Source organism: Carcharodon carcharias, chromosome 15 (assembly GCF_017639515.1).
Source record: "Carcharodon carcharias isolate sCarCar2 chromosome 15, sCarCar2.pri, whole genome shotgun sequence".
Lineage (NCBI taxonomy): Eukaryota > Metazoa > Chordata > Chondrichthyes > Lamniformes > Lamnidae > Carcharodon > Carcharodon carcharias.
Genome location: NC_054481.1, coordinates 100,529,883 through 100,546,116, shown reverse-complemented (window position 1 = coordinate 100,546,116; position 16,234 = coordinate 100,529,883). Strand labels below are relative to the sequence as shown.

At 41.4% G+C, this 16,234-nt stretch overlaps 1 protein-coding gene across 2 annotated transcripts in view; it reads right to left on the bottom strand.

The window, feature by feature from the left end:
- The window catches only part of LOC121288598, a 78,228-nt gene extending 63,751 nt beyond the window's left edge, over positions 1–14,477 (bottom strand). The window contains exons 1-2 of one of the 2 annotated variants that reach the window (XM_041207223.1): positions 14,392–14,472; positions 12,060–12,116 (exon numbers count right to left, since the gene is read on the bottom strand). In XM_041207223.1, the coding sequence (XP_041063157.1) occupies positions 12,060–12,068 (9 nt within the window). In that variant the 5' untranslated portion in view covers positions 12,069–12,116; positions 14,392–14,472. Of the gene's footprint in view, positions 1–12,059; positions 12,117–14,391 lie in introns of both variants that reach the window. The other variant, XR_005945385.1, reaches the window with a different exon arrangement.
- Between the last annotated feature and the right edge of the window lie 1,757 nt (positions 14,478–16,234).

The following is a 16,234-nucleotide window of genomic DNA, read 5'->3' as shown; positions in this document are numbered from 1 at the left end:
AGCTTGCAAATTTTATAATTAATTTAGCAAGCTGTGTAAGGCAGAATCTCATGCCCTTGTTGGTGGCGGTCTTGGGAGGCTGCGTACTTAGGTGGGATGGCTGTGTACCCGAACCCTGCTGCTTTCCCGCCTCCACCCGAATTAAGTTCTGGGCGAGAAGGCCCATGGTTGAACTTCCTGCCCCGCTGCCAATGGACGCCATCAAGTGACCAATTAATGACCACTTAAGGGCCTCATCCTGCTGCCACTGGTATTAACCCAGCTGCAGGTGGGTCTGTCGTCATGCGTGTGCATTACAGATAAAACTGTACCTGGTCAACTCTGGGGGAGTGGGAGGTGAGAGGAAAGGGGTCCCTCGATCAAAAGCACTCAGTGTCTGATTGAGGGACTGGACATTGGGAAGGGGGGGTGTCTGCTGGGGGCCACCTCCCTGCCTTTGCTGCCAACCTTCGGTACCCCTCTCCCTGCAAAACCCCTCCCTACGAACTGACCCTTCTTCAAAGCTGAGACAACAAAGTTCTGAAGAAGAGTTAAATTGCACTTGAAACGTTAACTCTGTTTCTCTCTCCACAGCTGCTGCCAGACCTGCTGAATTTTCCAAACCTGCTGAGTTTTCCAGCATTTTCTGTTTTTATTATAGGAAGAATTTAGAACCTGTACATACAGGTGACACTACAGAACCTTTTCCACTGGGGTTTGGAATAGCACATTCTCACCAATTATCTCATTCACCTACCACAGGAAGTGGCTGATCAACACACCAAAAGAATAATGATGCAACCATAAGATGATCCCTAAACAAGATAGAGGGATTCCTGTGCACCCTGCCTGATAAACTAAACCTATCCCTGCTCCTCCATGAACACCTTAATCCTGAAGAGCGTAACCCTATTAAGCTGGCCTGCATAAGTAGGTTGAGAGACTCGATTGTATCAATGTTTGCCCCTGTTCATACCAAATTAAAATGTGTAAAAAAAAGCAGCAAAGCAATGTTCAATTAAAAAACTCATCGAGTAAGTGGGCTTTATGAGAATCCAGTGGGCAAATTCTGTTCTTTTGCAGGAATTGGTTAAGCACTCATGAATACAAATTGATGAAGCCATGCCCTCAGGGTGACAGGCGGAGCGGCCAAAACGGATAATGCGTCAAAATGGCAGGAGTGTCAATCTGACATGCTTTGGTGTTAATTATTCACCTACATGACATAAATCTTCTCTAATCCCATCATTCCATTCCCCTTCTCCCCAGCAGTGTTGAGCAGTGAAAAACTTCCTTCAGTCAATTGTTCACCTTGAACGGTCTGTGAGGTTCATGTTTCTTGCTATTCACTTTGTTGTCTCGGAGATTTATTTTTTGATATATCAGCAGGACGCAGCTGTAAGATTGGGCAGGTGTCTCTGGGCACTGAACTTTCAGAAAGATATATTGGCCTTGGAGGGGCCACGGAGCAGATTCACCAGAATGTTACCAGGTCGTAAAGGGTTAAATTGTGAGGATCACTGGAAGCTGCTGAAGTAAAGGTATGTTTCCCTTTTTTTTTATCTATTTACCCGAATATGAAGCCAGGAGGAACAGAAGTGCTCCTTTAAACATCTAGACCTCTTCTCGTTCATTCTGTTTCCCCACAACCACCCCCCTGCAAAACCAAAAGCAGAAGTAAAGGACACCTGTCAGCTCACCCTCTGCCCCCTGCAGTTTGTCCTGCCTCCCTCCACTACCTGAGGGCCGTTGCTAACAGTGAGGCTTGGCCAACGGGCAAATTGCATCAGGGTGTCCAATGGGGGTCCGCAACTTGCCAGTTAACAGATGAGGCCCAGTGCCTGACCTGGCACAGCCCTTGCGCCAGTTGCGTGGACTGGCAAGCAGAGCAGTCGCCTCACTGGCTGTTTCAGGTACAAGTCCCATTCCTAGCCCCTGGTTCCTGAGTCTTGTATGTAACAATGCTGAAGACATTTTATTTTCCGGAGTTGTACTTAGGCCGTGGGCGTGTAATGTGATTTACTTCAAAAGTCTGAGGTCCCAGGCTTTCTCAATTCATCAGAGTTGTATTCAAATATCACAGGTTAATCTGTAGCCCTTCAGGCTTTTCTGAAATGACTGAGAAGGGATACACAGGTATCTGTGTCTGTGAAATTGTGCAACATAAATTTACCCTGATACAAAGTAATTTTATACTGAGTAAAGATTGTCATCCCAGGCTTCAGCTGTAGGTCTTTACTCTAGAATTTGATCTTCCCATTCTCTTCTCATCTGCTTTTCTTTGTTCCAGTTTTTTCCCCTCCTCCTTTGAAGCCACGACTATTATTTGGTGATGGTTCCATCATTGCCAATAGCAAGTATGATACCTCACCCAACTGGATCACACAACTTAGTGTAATAAACTTCCACACAGAACAGGAAGACCCCAAACACAATCACCCATCAAGTTAGCTGATCTCACTTGGGACAACTCCTGGGCCACGGTAGTTTTTAAAAATAGATTCATTCAAATGATACTAGCATCGCTGGATATACCAGCATTTATTTCACATCCCTAGTTGCTCTTGAGAATGGGGTGGTGGGCCTTGCCTTTGAACCACTGCAGTCTGTATGGTGAAGCTTCTCCCACCATTAGGTTGGGAGTTCCAGGAATTTGACCCTGCAATAATGAAGGAATGGTGATATATTTAGGTGGGGTAGTGAGCCTCAATGTTCCTGAGCTATTTACTGAGAAGCCAGTCAATGCTGATTGCTGCCCCATGACTCCTGCCACAGGGATATATGTATGTGCATATTTTGGGTGAGAAAGGAAGGAGTGTAATACCTTATAATGGAATACCACACACACACACGCACACACACACACACACACACACACACACACGCATACACACAGACACACACACACACACATGCATACACACACACATACACACACACACACACACAAACACACACACACACACACACACACACACACACACACACAGTGAATTGCCATGTGGGAAGGTAATAGAGGGCTGGGGCAATCTCAGTATAAGTCAGAAGAGGACCAGAAAAAGCTGGGGAGGTGGGTTTGGGGGTGGTGAGGGGAGGGGGAGGATGATGGCTGGGGTGGAGGGTGAAATAAACCAAAATAACCTCACTGGCTAGGCACACTTTGAAATGCACATTCAGAGTATCTAAAACCAGACAAATTGATTATACAGTTTTGCAAACTCCGTGTCTAATCCTATCAGGCAACCCAGAGTTCAGAATCACCTGCTGTCTCCACGCTGTGACCCCAGAGAGAAAGGAGAAAAATGTGAACCTGCTTGTGCTCGCACTAAAAAATCCTCACAATAGAAAAGTATGACCTTGTGCTCCCCTGCAAATCCTGAATTAATTAATCAGGGAAACCCTCATCTCCCGAGAATAAACAGATTTACTGTTTTGCAGAGAAACTGAAGGATTAGCAGAATCAGTAACTTCAGGACACTACAAGACAGTTTCATTTTTCACCTTCTGATGCACTCACTGATTAACTCTCAAAGGCATATTGCAGAGGTTTTAGCATAGATCGCAATAGGCTGCAGAACTTAACCCAGCGAGTTTTCCGTTTGTACCCACTCCCTGGAAAAACACCCATTCGCTTTTCACCTACATTTCGCCTGTAAAAATTTTGCCTTTTCAAAATAAAACGCACTTTTTTTAACCTTTCCAGTTTTCCTAGTTCTCCTACAGTTGCTTGTTTGTGTTGGATGTTTGGCTCCCTGGACTCCAGCTCCCCTGTGTACCGCCGACAGGTGATCCTTCTCGTGGGCACATTGACTGAGAATGCTTTCCCACATGAGCCATTGGATAGCGATCAGGAGTGCGCACCTTGAATAGTGTTGCCTTCTGCAGCTGATGGACAAGTGGTCAACTCCATATCTCCCTCGCCACAGAATAGACTGAGCCTTTCCAGTGTTGTTACCTAAGTTGGGAGGTAGCTGTAGAAAGTAGTTCATTCTAAATGCAGTACCTATCCAGTATTAATATCACAATCAGTCCAGTGGGCATATGGCTGCCACGCTAACTCGTTTGTATTGTGGCACTGTGCAGCAACATCATAGTGTTTATGTTTGGAGTTGTCCTAATTATTGGTGAATATGTTAACAAGTTCACAGGATGTGTACTGTACAACTACTGAACTATCATCTAGGAATTATCATTGCTAATATTATTGAACAATCCATGAAAAGCTGACTGAAGTTTTGTTTGGAAGGTCAGTCCCAAGAATCTCAGTACAATGGAAGAGTTCAGAATGCACAAGCCATTGAGCAGTTAGAGCCACATCAGCCTCACCTGCTCGACATTGAAGGCACATATTGAAGGCCTATTTGCTGGAGTGCAACATGGCCAGCGTATTCCAAATTCCTGCACATGAAGCTGGAATAAATCCAAGAAGTGAAAATGTGCAGGTGTGAATCACAAAATTGGAAGATATTTACTAGCAGCATAGCAACATAGGAATGCGTGTAGCATTCATAACAAAGTAAACAAATTGATAGTGCACAGTGAAGTAAATAAATATGATCTGATAGCCATTATGGAGACATGGTTTAGATGACAAGGATTGGGTCCTGAATGTTGAGGGGTATATGACATTCAAGAAGAAGAGGAAGCTAGGTAAAGGCGGAGGGGTAGCACTGTTAATCAAGGATGACATTTGTACAATAGTTAGAGATGACGTTGGTTCAGGGGATCAGGATGTAGAATCGGTTTGGGTGGAGATGAGAAATAGTAAGGGAAAGAAATCACAAATGGGAGTGATCTATTGGCTCCCCATCAGTAACCACAATGTAGGACAAAGCAAACAAGAAGAAATATTTGGTGCTTGTGATAAAGGGATGGCAAGGATCATGAGTGTCTTTAATCTACATATAAACTGGGAAAAACAGATTGGCAGTAGTAGCCTGCATGTGGAGTTCATACAATGCTTTAAAGATAGTTTCTTAGAGTGGCACATCCTGGAGCCAACCAAAGAGCAGGTTATATTAGACTTTTGTGTAACATGACAGGATTAATTAATGACCTCAGGCTAAAGGCACCCCTAGGTCATAGTGACCATAATATGATTGAATTTTACATTCTGTTTGAAAGGGAGAAGAATGGGTCTAAGACTACTATCTTAAAATTAAATAAGGGTAGCTATGTGGGCATGAAACCTGAGCTAGCTGGAGTTAACTGGAATACTAGGCTAGGGGATAGATCAATTGAGAAGCAGTGGCAGACATTTAAAGGGATATTTCAGAATACTCAGAATATGTATATTCCTACCATAAAGAAATATTCTAAAGGGAGGACCCATCATCTGCGATTAACTAAAGAAGTTAGGGAAAGCATCAAACTTAAGAAAAAAGCATATAACTGAGCAAAGATTAGTGGCAAGTCAGACAATTGGTCAGAATATAAAGAGTGGCAGAGAAAGCCTAAAAGGTTAATCAGGAGACAGAAACTCGAATATGAGAGGAAATTGGCTAGATATGTAAAAATGGATAGCAAGAGTTTCTACAGATATTCAAAAAGGAAAAGAGTAAGTAAAGTGAGTGTTGGTCCTCTAGAGAGTGAGAATGGGGAGTTAATAGTAGATAATAACGAAATAGTGGATGAAATGAGCAAATATTTTGCTTCTCTCTCCACTATAGAGGATATAAAAACATTCCAGTATAGCTGTAAATCAGGAGGTGGAGGGGAGAGAGGAACTTGGTGAAATTACAATCACTAGGGAAGTGGTACTGAGCAAACTGATGGAACTGCAGGCTGACAAGTCTCTGGGTCCAGATGGACTTCATCCTAGGGCCTTAAAAGAGGTGGCTAATGAGGTAGTAGATGTGTTGGTGTTAATTTTCCAAAATTCTCTGATTCTGATTTCCACCATCAGACCTGGAAAGTAGCAAATAAAACCCCTTAATCCAAGAAGGGAGGGAGGCAGAAAGCAGACAAACATAGGCCAGTTTGCTTGACATCTGTCATGGGGAAGGTGTTAGAGTTGATCAATAAAGAGGTAATGGCTGGGCGCTCAGAAAAACACAAGGTAATCAGGAAGAGTCAGCATAGTTTTATGAAAGGGAAATCCTGTTTAACCAATTTATTAGAGTTATTAGAAGGAGTAACATGCACTGTGTATAAAGGGGAACCTGGAGACATACTGTACTTGGACCTCCAGAAGGCATTTGATAAGTTGCCACATCAAAGGCAATTGCAGAAAATAAAAGCTCATGGTGTAGGGGCTAACATATTAGCCTGGATAGGCTGGCTGGCAGAAAACAGAGAGTATGCATAAATGGGTCTTTGTCTGATTGGTTGGATGCGACTAGTGGAGTCCTGCAAGGGTCTGTGCTGGGGACTAAGCTTATTACAATTTACATCAATGACTTAAATGATGGGAGTGAAGGCATGGTAGCTAAATTTGCAGATGACACAAAGAAAGGTAGGAGTGTACATTGTGAAGAAGACATGAGGAGTTTGCCAACAGATATACATAGGCTGAGTGAATGGGCAAAAACCTGGCAGATGGAGTATAATGTGGGAAGCTGTAAAGTTGTTCATTTTGGCAGGAAGAATAAAAAAGCAGAGCATTACTTAAACGGAGAACAACTGCAGAATTTAGAGGTAAGAGGGATCTTGGTGTTCTTGTGTATGAGTCACAACAAGTTAGCATGCACATACAGTATGTAATCAAGAAGGCCAATGGAATGCTATCCTTTATGATGAGAGGAATTGAACATAAAAGTAAAGATGTAATGCTTCAGTTGTACAGGGCATTGGTGAGACCACATCTCGAATACTGTCTGCTGTTTTGGTCTCTTCATTTAAGGAAGGATGTTAAATGCATTGGAGGCAATTTAGAGGAGGTTTTCTAGATTGATACCTGGAATGAGAGGGTTGTCTTATGAGGATAGGTTGGACAGGCTGGGCTTGTTTCCATGAGAACACCTAGATCCCTCTGTAACTCTGAATTCTGTAGTCATTCTCCATTTAAGTAATACTCTGCTTTTTTATTCTTCCTGCCAAAGTGAACAGCTTCACATTTTCCCACATTATACTCCATCTGCCAGATTAGAAGAGTGAGGGATGACTTGAATTGAGTATATAAGATCCTGAATGGTCTTGACAAGGTGGACATGGAAAGGATGTTTGCTCTTGTAGGTGAGTCAAGAACTAGGGGACTCTGTTTTAAAATTAGGGACTATCCTTATCAGACAGAGATGAAGAGAAATATTTTCTCAGAGGGTTGTGCAACTTTGAAGGCAGTGGAAGAAGGGTCATTGAATATATTTAAAGCGGAGGTGGATAGATTCTTGTTAGGCAAGGGAATCAGAGGCTAACGGGTGTAGATGGGAATGTTGAACTTGAAATAGAAACAGATCAGCCATGATCTTATTGAATGGCGGAGCAATCTCCAGGGGCCAAATGGCCTACTCTCTCCTATTTCAAATGTTCGTAACATGAAAACATTAGGAACCAGAGTTGGCTAGTTAGCGCCTCTAACCTACTGTGCCATTCAATTAGATCATGGTTGACCTGCACTCCAACCCCATTTACCCTCCTGTGCTTCATAGTCCTAGGTACCCTTATCAATAGAAAAATCTCAAAGCTTCAATTGTCCCAGCATCCCCAGTTTTTTGAGGACGAGCTTTCCAGGTGTGTACTACCCTTTGTGCCAAGAAATGCCTCCTGATTTTCCTTCTGAATGGATTAACTCTAATTATAAGATTATGTCTCCTTGTCATTGATATCTCCTCCAGAGGAAACAGATTTTACATATCTACGCTAGCATTGTAAATACCTCAATCAGATCACCCCTCAATTTCTTACACACAAGGGGATACAAGGCACATATGCAACAGTCCTCATCGCAGTGTTCAGAAGTTTGCTTTTCCATTTCATGAGACTCATGGGCAAACTGAATAGGTTGGCAACCTAAATCCCCGAGAGTCCTAAGTGAGATGGGGTTTGGGAGTATTGATGCAACTCCTCAGGGGTAGGGGCCTGCAATACAAGCTGCCCCTAACTGCTCACTAATTGACATTAAATGAACAATCTCAATCATAGAAACCACAGCATAGATTGGGTAGGAAATGAGGAAATATAAGAAATACACTGCCTTCTTGTTTTTTCTACCAAAGTGAATAGTTTCACACTTATTCACATTATATTCCACCTGCCATGTTCTAGCCCAATCACTTAGTGTATCCAAGTCCTTACATTCTTCTCACAACTTATGTTCCCACCCAGTTTAGTGGGAGTCATCAGCAAAATTGGAAATATTACAATTGGTCCCCACATCCAAATCATTTATATAGATTGTGAATAGCTGTGGACCTAGCACTGATCCTTGCAGTACCCCATTAGGAACAGCCTGCCAACCTGGGAATGATGCATTTATTCTTACTCTCTACTTTCTGTCTGATAACCAATTCTTGATCCATACTAGTATAGTTCCTCCAATCCCATGTGGTCTAATTTTATTTACTAATTTTGTTTACCTCCTGGGTGGGATCTTATCAAAATTCTTCTGAAAATCCAAATGCACCACATCCACTGGTTCTCCTTTATTTATGCTACAAATAAGGTCCTCAAAAACTCCAACAAGTTTGTCAAACTATGCCACCACTTATAAAGGGAGAAATCAAGAAGCAAAAACACCTTTCTGTTTATGGATAGGTCGTGAAAGGAGAAATCAGGGCTGTTCAAATTAATCCCCTCCTCTCCATAACACCATGTTGACCCTGCCCAATTTTACCATTCTTTTCTAAATGTCCAGTTATCACATGCTTTATAATAGATTCTAACATTTTCCCTACTACTGGCATCAGACTAACAGGTCTGTAGTTCTCCATTCTCCCTCTTCCCCCTTTCTTAACATTTGCTGCTTTCCAGTCCACAGGAACCTTTTCTAGAAACAATAGAATTTTGAAAGATAGCCACCAATGGGTCCACTATCTCTCTAGCCACCTCTTCCAACACTTTGGGATGAAGCTCATCTGGTCTTGGGGATTTATCAGCCTTCAATCCAGTTAACTTTGCGAGTACCACCTCTTTACTAATACTAATTTCTTTTAGTTCCTGTTTCACAAGTCCCTTGATTGCCTGTATTTCTGGGAGATTTTTTGTATCTTCTTCCGTGAAGTCAGATGCAGAGTAACTGTTTAGTTTCTCTGCTGTTTTCCTGTTCCCCATAATAAATTCTCCTGTCCTCACCTGTAATGGGCCCACATTTGTCCTAGCTAATTTTTTCCTTTTCACCTTCCTAAAGAAGCTTTTACAGTCTGCCTTAATGTCCCTTGCTAGTTTGCATTCATATACTCTTTTCCCTTTCTTAATCAGTTTCTTGGTTCTCCTTTGCTGGGTCTTAAATTCCTCCCAATCCTCAGGCTTACCACTTTTTCAGGCACCCTTATAAGCCATATCCTTTGATTTCATGCAATCTCTAACTTCTTTCATTAACCACGGTTGATTTACCTTTCCCTTTGTGTGCTTGTGCCTTAGAGAAATGAATGTCTATTGTAGACCACATAGTATTTCTTTAAATACTATCCATTGTCTGTCTACTGTCAAATCTTTTAGTGTATTATCCCAACCCACCATAACCAACTTGCCCCTCATACTTTCATAATTTCCTTTCTTCAGATTTAAGACCTTAGTTTCAGAATGATCTATATCACATTCAAACTTAATGCAAAATTATAATATATTATGGTCACTATTTATCAAAGGCTCCTTTACAGCAAAATTATTAATTAGCCTTTTCTCATTACACAAAACTAACTCCAAAATAGCCTGATCCCTAGTTTGTCTCTCAATGTACTGCTTCAGAAACCCATCTATACACCCCAGGAATTCATCCTCCATAGCTGCTGATTTGGTTAACCCAGTCTACTTGTCAACTGAAGTCACCCATTATTACTGTATTTCCCACATTACATGCATCTTTAATTTCCTAATTTATACCGTGCCCAACATTACCACTACACTTTGATGGCCTGTAAACAACTCCCACCAATGTCTGCTGACCCTTGCTGTTTCTTAGCTCCACTCAAACTGATTTTACATCTTAATCCTTCGATCTAAGATCTTCTCTTACCAATATACTGATCTCGTGCCCTATTAAGAGTGCTACGGCACCTCCTTTTCCTTTTTGCCTATCCCACCTAAATGCCACGGAGCAAAATGGCAATTAAATCAAACCCATTTGCCTCAACCTGTGCATTCAAATCATCAACTTTTTTGTGAATGCTATCAGATAGAGTGCCTTTAACTCTGCTTTTTAAACTTTATTCTCTATTCTGATTCTATTTGATGTTTGCCTATACTTCGTCTGTCTTCTATTTCTGCTTTCTAATTTTCTACTTCCCTCTCAGATTCCCACTCACCTGCCAATGTGGGTTAAGCCTTCCCCAACAGCACCAGCAAATTTCTTTGTGTGGCTGTTAGTCCCGGTCCTGTTTAGGTGCAACCCATTCATCTTGTACAGATTCCACTTGCCCCAGAACTGGTCCAATGCCTCAGGTGCCCACCCTACCTCCTACACCAGTGCTCAAGCCATGTATTCAATCAATCAATCCTCCTATTCTATGCTCATTGGCACATGAGACTGGGGGTAATCCTGAGATTACTACATTAGGGGTCCTGCTTTTCAATGTCCTTCCAAGCTCCCTGAAATCTGCTTTCAGGACCTTATCACCTTTCCTACCTAAGTCATTGGTACCGACGTGGACCATGGCCTCTGGCTGTTCACCCTCCTCCAGAAGAATGTCCTACAGCCGCTCCGTGACATCCTTGACTCTGGCACCAGGGAGGCAACATACCACTCTGGAGCCACGTCTACAGCCACAGAAATGCCTGACTGTTCCTCTGACTAACAAATGCCTATCACTATTGCTCTTCTTCCTCCCCTCCTGCACAGATAAGCTACTCGTGCTGTCACAAACTTGGCTCTGACTGCACTCCTTCGAGGAACCAACACCCCTTCTAGTAAATGTAGGTTCCCGGAACAACACCATCCAATATGCAGGCTGAGCAAGTAAGTGTGCTTTACAACCCAGCATTATTCATTACAGGAGTTGGTTCAGTATTGGAGACGGCAAAAGTTCTTGTAAATAATGTTCTTGCTTGGGAATGCGGATTATTATTTATGACTGATGTCATAAAGAATTGGTGAGCTAAAACTGGGCCTCAGGATGGGCACAGAGGAAATAAGATGCAAAATTGCAAGTCACAGCTGAAGCAAATTTTAAAAATCATGTTATTTTTTAGGATTGAAAATTATACTCTTTATTTCCCAATTAAGGCTAATTTCTTAATACTCAATAGTTCAGTACTTAGCACCTTGTGATAGGTGGAGTGAGAATACCTAAAAAGGTAAAGGTTAGATGCAGGCAGCACAAAAGCTAAGAACCCAGGCAAAGGACTTACTATTTTTCTGGAAACATAAGGAACAACTGCATTTGTACACAGAGCATGAAAAGATTGATGGTGATGAAAAAAAAAGTTGATACTTTTAGTCAAGACTGTATACCTAATAGGCACTCAGTAGAATTATACAGTACAGCTATGGAACTGCATCAAGGCACCTCACAGAAGTGAAGTGAGCATTTATAGTTCAAGGTAAATGACCTAGTTGTGATAGAAATTCTGCTCGTAACCAAGAAGAAGGGCGAGAAACTGGAGAAGTATGTCACCAAGGTGAAAATGTTAGCAGCCACCTGCAATTTTAGGGAATTGCGCAAATCTTTGATCAACAGATAGGGTCATGCATGAAATTAGAGCTTCAGACCTCGAGGGACACCTTAAACAAAACAGACATGGACTTAACAAAATGAGTACAGCACAAACAGAACTTTCTAAAGGAGACTTTAAGAGCAACAGAAGATGTGGGCAATAAAGCAAAAGATGAGAGAGCAGATTGACACTGTGAGTATCTATGAAGTTAGTTCAGAAACCGCCTGTATCGGTACAAATGTAAGCAGAAATAAGGATGATGGAAAAGTAGAATATTTAACATTCAGTCAAAGTATCAAAGTATCATGGAGGATGTAATAATTTTTCCTTACAGTGTCCATACTTCACGATAATCTTGGGAGATGTGAATCTTTGTCAACCCCAAAGATCTATGGAGCAATACAGGAAAGTCACTATTTCTGGTCTACCAATGGGACATGTTGAAATGAGGAAAGATTAAAGTTGTGTACAATGATTCATGGATTTGGATTTAAAGATTCATAATAGTTTTTAATGAGACTTCAGCTGGACACATTATTTACCAGTCAGGAAAATAGATGCAGCTTTTGATTTGTTCGGTAGAGCATGTTTGTCTTATGGATCCTATGGAACTGCACAGGAAGAGTCGGACTCAGTTAATAGAAGACTTGCCTGTTGCAGAAGTCACCACTATGAGAAATTGAGTTACATAATGCAAGAGGTGAAACCTTCAGATATTCAAAAAAAGAACATAATTTAAAGGTCATTGATCAGCTTCAGTCATTTCATTTTGTAGAGATGAACTCAATATCAAAAATAATGTCTTGCTCAGGGAAGAGCGAGCAACCTCCTGATATAGACTGAAAAATGCATGATGCATCATATCCATTCATCCTACAGATGGTCGCTTGGGAAGAGCATGCATTCCATTGGCCAGGGAAGAATCCAGAACTGAAAAATGATATTGAAAAATACGATGCTTCGAGAATAGTATAATTCTATTATACTAGAATTATCTGTAATTCTAGATAATTACAGATAATTAATCTAGAATGAGATGCAGATAGTTCATAAAGTATCTGTCCCCTCATGGTCAATTGTTAAAACTAACACTTGCTTTCGATAGTAGACTAGACCTTTACCTATTGGTTATTATGAACATCTGTTCCTATGTGAAATGAGCTTGGGTAGTCTCCATGCAGTTTAGCATTCCCATCTGGGTACAAGTCAAAGTTTCTTTGGAATGGAATCTATATTTCACCTCCAATCTTCCTCCCTCCATTGTAAATTTCTTTGACTTTCTCTGTTTTCATAATGCAATTATTGTCGTTGCTGTGGGACACTTCTCCCTTAAGCTTTAAATACGCCATCCTACATGGATATTCCTCCTTTCTAGTTCCTCACTGTTTTGAAATCATGACTCGCTGCAACATCTCCCACTCATTCATTCTCAAGACCTGTAAAATGTGGAATTCCTTCTGTCACACACTTACTTTCCTCCTACAACCCCAAGGCATTTAAAACCTAAGCCTGGCATCACCTAACCACTCTTCACACAATACCTTGTTCCTTATTGCCTATTTGCATTGTGCTCATGTCTGGCACTATGGGCCTTAACTTGCTCAGGTGTCTCCTCATTTGGAGATAATGACAAGAAAATATATATTTCTAGAATACAGTCATGGGATAAATATAACATGATCAAAATATCTGAATCTGATAGTATAAGAAGGCCTTTGGTTTTCACATGAAGGAGGGTTGTGCTCTTCAACTCACATCAGAATCCAAATTGGCTCAATCTGGGCTTATTCACCTGTTCCCAAGTTCATCGCTGTTGGGTCAGTGAGTAAATGCACTGTGGGGCTTTTTGGTACTTGGCTAGGTAGTATTTATTGTCCATTCCTGGTTACCTGGAGGGCATTAAAAATCAACCACACAGTGTACAACTGGAGTTCAAAGTAGACCAAATTGATAGGATCCCTTTGCCGAAGAACTTCAGTGAACCAGTTTGATTTTTACCACAATCAAGTAGTTTTCATGGATATTCCCTGCTGTCGGCCCATAATTTACCAGATTTATTGAGGTCCATTTTGCACCATGCTATGGTAGGATTTGAACCGATCACCTGTGGTGCGCTAGTCTAATATCGCGAGGCTACTGTAAAATACAGACACACCCAGCCCAAGACAATCCCAAGTTTATTCCCTCCTCATCTCTGTGAATGTACTACCACATATCATTGCATTGCTAACAAAGGGAGAGGAAATGTTGGCCAGGATTCCTATTCCAAATCACTGACTAGTGACCCTTGCTCATGCGTGCACAAAATTGTCAAATGAAAACAGGATAAGGCTCAATTCTGATAACCCTCTCTCATTCTCATAGTCAAATAACCCCGCTGACATTCAGTCACCAGACTCACAAAGAAACTGGCAAGCTTGAACAAGGTAACAAATGTCTGTTGGCACGCATGGAACTGAAGAAACTGTGTGGGAAAAAAAATCCAACTTTAACTTCTCTTAGCTCGCTTAGCACAGGTGCAAATTCTGCCAGTAAGTCTAGTGTCGGAGACAACTGACACGGTGTTAAAGTTCCATATCCTCCATTACCCTCCAAAATGAATATTAATCATTAAAAAGGAAACTCCAGGGAAAACAGCTGAAAAAGCAGATTACTAAAGCTTACCTGCTACTCTGAATGCTCAATAAAAGCCCAGCAATGTTTTTAATTCCACTCTCGTAGCCAACCCCTTGATGTACGTTGGAGGTGGCCATTTTGTGCGTAATTAGCCTGGCGTTTCATTAACAATGACATCACAGAACTGGATCAAACAGGAATCTCCCTCACCTCCCCCTTTTCACACACTAAAAGCAGCAGGCTAGCTCAGTCAAGCTATCAGTATGCCAGGCATTCTGGGCAATCAAAACATGACAAAAATAGTCCACTCTGAATGTTTCTACAATTATGATTTTTTCCTTTTTTCACTTCACGGTTGTTATATTGGGAGTTGCACTGAGTTGTTCCATCAGTGGGTTTGAGAGACAGTCAGCCACGGTGAAGATTCTATTGCAGAGGGAGCCTTCAGGCTGGGGAGGGGAGAATATCCTGACTGTTGTGCTCATTTCATTCCAAAATAGCCAACTCCTTAGGGGTGGTTCAGTTTTCACACTTCTGCTCAGTAAAATACTATCCTGGAAAGCGTGATATCCCTGGAGAAAGACTACTTAATGTTTCTAATCCTGCAAAGGATTTCTCTGCTGATCTCTTCTGTACTCTGTGTGTGTGTTAGTATGTGTGTGGGAGAACATGTGACACATAGACTAGAGAAACAGAGACTATGGAGCCGAAGTGGACAGCACTCGTATTGCACTTAGAGCAAGTGCTCAAGCTGCAATCAACTATCATTACCGCCTCGAGTTTGATGATGGGTGACCCTCTCCTTCACATAGGTCACAATTCCAGGGAGACTTGTCCATCAAGGGTTCCATCACAATTGGTGTATCAGACCAGCTTCATAAATCGAATTTATGAAAAATAGGTCACCCCTTTAAGGGCAGCCGGCAGCCCTTTAACAGCTGCTGGCATTAGATAACCAGCTCCTACCATCTCATTGCTCCCCCAGTCTATCACACGCTTGGAGCACCATCTTTTTTTTTAGGTTAGCTGATGTTGTATTATGGGACAAGGTGAGGTAAATCAGCGTGTCCAAACTAGAGCCCTTGGGCAATAGAGCCCACAAGACCTAGGCAACTTAGGTCTAAGGTGCAGTTTTACAAATTAGTTCTCCAAGCACAGAAGGGCATCATGGGAATTTTTGCACCGAGATCAGGACATTTTGCAAAGTTTACTGTCCATTAAAATTAATGGGAACATTGTTTAAATTTTATATATGGCCTGCTGAATGTCTGATATAATTACATGGTGGCCACACAGGCTAATAGCTTTGGCTCCTAGAATATATTTTTGACTGAAAGGGAATTTCAGATTCCTGGCTCATTGAGTAATGACAGTTTGTGTGTCAGAACCTGCAGTGTTAAAGCAAAGACTAATATTATAGAAAGAGAACAATTGTCTTATTAGGAGTAAACTTTATATATTGCTGAAAGAAATATCTTAAAATAATTTAAAATGTTTTCCATAGAATAAAAGGCTCTCTCTCCATCCAATTTCCCTCCCATTTTTCACTCATCTCCATTCTCTTTCTTTCTACTGTTTTGATTGTGGATTTATCTGTAAATGTTTTGGTTTAGATTTTCAATTACAGTCTACTGATAATTGACTTGTTATTTGCACTAAAAATTAATTATCTGATTATTTGAATTCTAAAACTTAATTGTAAATTCATTCCAAAAATGAATTGTCTGATGATTTGACCTAAGAAATTTTGAATTAAGAGCAGGAGACTTTAAGCATTAAATTTACTTGGCAGACCCTCCAATCATTCTGAAAGTGGAATGCACAGCATCCAGAACTGTCTTCTAATTGGCTGAGAGAACCGACCTTTGGTGCTGAACTTTAAATGTAAATG